The sequence below is a fragment of the Penaeus japonicus genome, unplaced genomic scaffold, assembly GCF_977035675.1.
Source record: "Penaeus japonicus unplaced genomic scaffold, GWHDUDI00000001_assembly GWHDUDI00000040, whole genome shotgun sequence".
Classification (NCBI taxonomy): domain Eukaryota; kingdom Metazoa; phylum Arthropoda; class Malacostraca; order Decapoda; family Penaeidae; genus Penaeus; species Penaeus japonicus.
In genome coordinates this window covers 19,782,689-19,787,688 of record NW_028234442.1, presented here as the reverse complement: position 1 = coordinate 19,787,688, position 5,000 = coordinate 19,782,689, and the positions used below count along the sequence as shown (strand labels likewise).

At 43.2% G+C, this 5,000-nt stretch overlaps 1 protein-coding gene and 1 long non-coding RNA gene across 3 annotated transcripts in view; both read left to right on the top strand.

The window, feature by feature from the left end:
• The window catches only part of LOC147466922 (uncharacterized), an 18,115-nt gene extending 14,060 nt beyond the window's left edge, over nt 1-4,055 (top strand). Inside the window, exon 2 of the long non-coding RNA XR_015190753.1 lies at nt 3,932-4,055. This is a non-coding gene — a long non-coding RNA (uncharacterized LOC147466922). The remainder of the gene's footprint in view (nt 1-3,931) is intronic.
• LOC122250626 (uncharacterized) overlaps nt 3,932-5,000 on the top strand; it is a 61,182-nt gene continuing 60,113 nt past the window's right edge. Inside the window, exon 1 of one of the 2 annotated variants that reach the window (XM_086534135.1) lies at nt 3,932-4,095. In XM_086534135.1, the coding sequence (XP_086390261.1) occupies nt 4,089-4,095 (7 nt within the window). In that variant the 5' untranslated portion in view covers nt 3,932-4,088. The remainder of the gene's footprint in view (nt 4,096-5,000) is intronic. The other variant, XM_043012118.2, reaches the window with a different exon arrangement.

The window sequence follows — 5,000 nt, the reverse complement described above, 5'->3', positions numbered from 1 at the left end:
TACCATTCCAAATTTATTCAAATGTGACAGATTTAATTCCCATTTTGATTTCAATAGGCGAGCGTAAGCACAGATAGTCCTCCTCCCCCCTCTCCCCTCCCCCTCCCCCTTCCCTTTCCCCTTCCCCTTCCATACTGTGGTTCCATTTCCTCGCCTGCCTACTCCCCTTTCTATTTTTCTCCCCTCCCCCCTACACCCTACTCCTCTTCCTTAGTTTCCTCCAACCCCTTCTCTCCTCCCCTTACTCTCTATTCCCCTATTTCCATTCTTCACCTCCCTCCCCCATTCATTATTCATCTCCCTTTCTCCCGATTCTTCCTCGTCCCCTTTCCTCCCATACCTTCAGCCTACCCTTCTCTTTTCTCTCCTCCCCCTTCCCACTACCCCCTCCTTCTCCCTTCTTCCTTCCTCGTCTCCCTCCTTCCCCACCCTTCACCCCATCCCTCCCTTTCCCCTTCCTCCCCCATTTTTCCACTCCTATACCCATTCCCCTTTCCCTTTCCATCTCCTTTCCCCTTTCCCTTTCCTTTTCCCTTTTCCTTCCCAATTCCCTTTTCCTTTTCCTTTCCCTTCTCCTTCTCCTTTCCTTTCCCTTTCCCTTCCCCTCCCCCTTCCACTTTCTCTTCCCCTTTCCTTCCCTTTTCCCTTTCCCTTTTCCTTACGCTTTTCCTTTCCCTTCCCCTAACCCTTCACCTTTCCCCTCACCTACTCCTTCCCCTTTCCCTTTCCCTACCCTTTTCCCCTTCCCTTCCCTTTTCCTTCCCCTTCCCTTCCCTTTTCCTTCCCCTTCCTCTTTCCCTTTCCCCTTCCTTACCCCTTTCCCTTTCCATACCACTTTCCCTTTCCCTATTCCTTCCCCTTTCCCTTCCCCTCCCCTTTCCTTTCCCATTTCCCTTTCCCTTCCCTTTCCCTTTTCCTTCCCCTTTCCCTACCCCTATCCCTTTCCCTTTCCCTACCCCTTCCCCTACCCCTATCCCTTTCCCTTTCCCTTCCCCTTCCCCTTTCCCCTTCCCCTTCCCCTTTCCCATTTTCCTTTCCCCCTTTACATAAACCTCGGGATTTTGGCGCGATGGCGAACTCAACATGCCCTCGTTTAGAAAATAAAAACATGATTAAGGAGTAATTTCTCACAATCGGGTATATAATCAAACACAATTTACATTGCGAATTGGACATTATCTACCGGGTCTATTGCAGCGGTGGGCTCGCTGGTCTGCTCTCTGGTGGGGGGTGGGGGATGGGAGGGGAGGGGGGATGGGAGGGGAGGGAGTGAAGGGGGGATGGGAGGAGAGGGAGGGGAGGAAGAGGAGGGGGTGGGGAAGGGGGAGGGGGAATTGGGGCGGGGCGGGGAGGGGAGGGAGTGAAGGGGGGATGGGAGGGGAGGAAGAGGAGGGATTGGGGCGGAGATAAGGGAAGGGGGGATGGGAGGGAAGGGAGTGAAGGGGGGGATGAGAGGGGAGGGAGTGAAGGGGGGAGGGGAGGGAGTGAAGGGGAGATGGGAGAGGAGGGAGGGAAGGAGGGATGGGAGGAGGGATGGAGGGAAGGGGGGATGGGAGGGGAGGGGGAGGAGAGAGGAGAGGAGGAGGGAAGGAAGGAGAGGATGGGGAGTGGAAGTGGAGGAGGGGGAGGGGAGGGAGAGGAGGGGGTAGGGAAGGGTGAGGGAGGATTGGGGCGGGGATAAGGGAAGGGTGAGGGGGGATAGGGCAGGAGAAGGGAGTGGACAGGAAGGGGAGGAGAGGGTAGAGGAGGAGGGAGGGGAGGGAATGGGGAATCGGAAGAACGCGATGGAAAAAAAAAATGGAAGAAAGGGGAAAGGAGAGGGAGAAAGTGTGAAAAAACGAGAAGAGAGAGAAAAGAGGGAGGAGAGAGAGAGAAAAGAGGGAGAGAGAGAGAGAGAGAGAGAGAGAGAGAGAGAGAGAGAGAGAGAGAGAGAGAGAGAGAAAGAGAGAGAGAGAGAGAAAGAGACAGAGAGAGAGAGAAGAAGAAATAATGGAAAGCCAAATAAACCCTTTAAGAAATCCCAAGCATATTTTTCTTCCCAAGTAACGATATTTTCCGAAGGCTAAACCCAAAATCCGACCGTAAACACGAAAAGATACGGACAAGTGCCTCGGTGCGGGTAACTCTAACAAAGTCGCCCACAAGCCGCATGGGGTTAGTCGAAAATGGATGGAAGCTTTACGTACAAGCATATTTTATTTGCCCGCTTTCCTGAATTATCAAGCTAGCCGCGGATAGTAAACACTGGAAAATGGTATTATGGCTTCCGTCTCGCGTTTTGTTTATACTGGAAAATGGTCTATTGTTGGTGTGCTCGATCCCATCCACTGAGAGTTTCGGCACAGTTTGTATATCTTTACCGCTACTTTATCATACCTTTTGATTTTCAGTGTCTATTTTTTAAAGATTTTGGTAAGTTATGACCAATTTATATTCATTATTTTCATAGATGGTTGGGATGCGCCTAAAAGCATCTATATGTGATGATAAATTGAAAAAAAAAAGATTAAAAAAAGACAACGAACTTTTTTTTTTTTTTTTTTTTATAAGTCTAACCCATTCATTTTGAAATGCCATATTGACTTAAACTTGAAATTGACTGTCAGTGTTGGATGAGATATTTTCCAACATGAGTGTTATTGTGCAAATATTATGCCATATGAAACGGACCTTTTTGAATCTTGTTTTCATCTTGAACAAACTGTGTCGAGATTTGTTGAAGTGCTCTTCATGGGTCCGATTTTTTGCAGAAGAAATGTTATGAAAACAATAAGCAGTTATAACAATGACATAAGTTGTCAAAAATATTCAAACTGTGACAGTAAAATGTTCACCTAGATCTAACAATCATTCCATATGACATTTTTTATAGGATGCATAAATTTTCAAGATTTTAACCCATCGTTAGTCTTTAGAATCGATTTTTTTTTAATATTCACATCAAAACTGCATTTCTCACAAATGAAATTCATCTACACGAAATTATTCGTAGCCATACAAATAAAAACAAACAAAAATACATATGACCTCCATTCATATGCAACTATCAGAGGAATAATCATTTTGCTGTAGTTGATACTCAAACTATTGACACCAGCCCCCCTTTTTACGGTATGCGATCTTACTAATAATCATTTAAAGGATTGGATTTTTTTTTTTTTTTCTCCCTAATCCACAGCTGTTCCCCCTCCTTATTCATTCCCAACAGGATACTAAATCGTGGCTGATGAGGTGGACAAGAGTTGAAGACAACCCTGGATTTTGATATATATTGTATTTCATTTACATATTTCCTCTTTTTAGTTAGCATTTCCCCAGCAATTTTACTATTTTTATGAACATAGTAGATGGTGAAGTATAGAGTGTAAGCACAGTATAATTTTGTACATATATACTGTTTATGTGTGTGTTTGTGTAAATACCACAAAATGTCCCCTTCATCTATGGCCAGGACATTTTCCCTACTGACTCCAACGTGAACTTTGGTCTGTCACCTTTATTGTATATTATTGTATCCTTATTGTAATCTTATATTACTGTATCATTATCATTGATTGTGTCCCTTCCACCCTCTCCCTGGAAGTGACACTAATGTCACAAATAACAGTACTGATTTTCTTTTACCTTTGACTTCCTACTTTTGTTCCATGAGTTGTAACTTCTAAGCAATGTATGGGTGTAAAAATTCCATACATCTTTCCTCTCTCTATCTCCCCTTGATTTCATCTGCTCAGCTACTGTGTGGGCTTCATTTATTTATTTTGCTTTTGCTTATTCACTCTTCATTCTTACTTATCCATTCTTGCTTCTTCACCCCTAAGCTTGCTTTAGCTTCTGAATCACCCTGCATGATAATCCCACCGCTGCCACCACACACCCCTTGCATGACGCAATATACCCCTTGGCAGCTTATACAGGTGGTTATTCTCAGCGAGTTATGTGTGCCATGGAGTCTTGGACACCATCAAGGAGATTTTTACATCTGTCCGACTGCAGCACCTGTGGTGTCTCCTCCAGTCTTCCGTGACAAAGTTCTCCCTCCTACACATCAGCCATCACTCCATAGTTCCTGACCTTATCATCCAACGATGTCCAGTAAGTAAACAACAGCGATGCTGGGGATGTCACCTGGGGCAGTATTTTTCTATTAAAAAGGAATATCCATCTAAATTGACATCTCAATTAAGAAAATGTACGTATGGAAAACAGACATTCCTACATCTCTAAATATCTTTAAATCCTATTTAATAATACTATTATACTCAAACTTGGCAATTGCTTAACAGATCATTGGTGAGTAGATGTGAAATTTGAAAGCATAAGATATTATCCCTCTCAAGTTCCTTTCGATATCTGTCAATAAACCTAAAAGTACAGGCATCCCTTGCTGTACAAACAATATACGATTAATTGATTGTACGGTTTAAAATAGTCTCTCCCAAACATCTATTTACGATTCCTCATGACTGGTTATACACTTTGTAATACAATCACATGATCACTGTGCTAACTGGCTATGTTACTGAATGCACCCGCATAATCTTTGAGTGTCTGGATAGCCACAAAGTGTTTCTGCTCAGTCAATACAGTACCCTGTGCTTCTATTACAGCATCAGGAATGGTGTCTAGGTGAGTTTACTAGAATCCAGGGCAAAAAGTAAAACAGCTGAACATTCCTAAGAAAAGCAGTGAACAACAGTGTGTGCTACATGGGGCTATAAGTTTTTTTGTTTTTTGTCTCTCTCTCTCTCTCTTTCATGTTAACGGTTTTCTTTTCTTTTAATGATTTTATTATGTAGATATGTTTGATTATAATTAATCTACTGTGGTAAGGCAGCTACTTAATTATGAATTTGTAATTATATTTGACAGATAGAAACATGTCCCATGTTATAATGCTGTTGTTTCACTACTGATCACATTTTTTTTTTCTTTCTTTCTTTCTTTTTTTAAGGAACATAACGAGGGATGCCTGTATTACAAATGAACAGGTTTGGGAA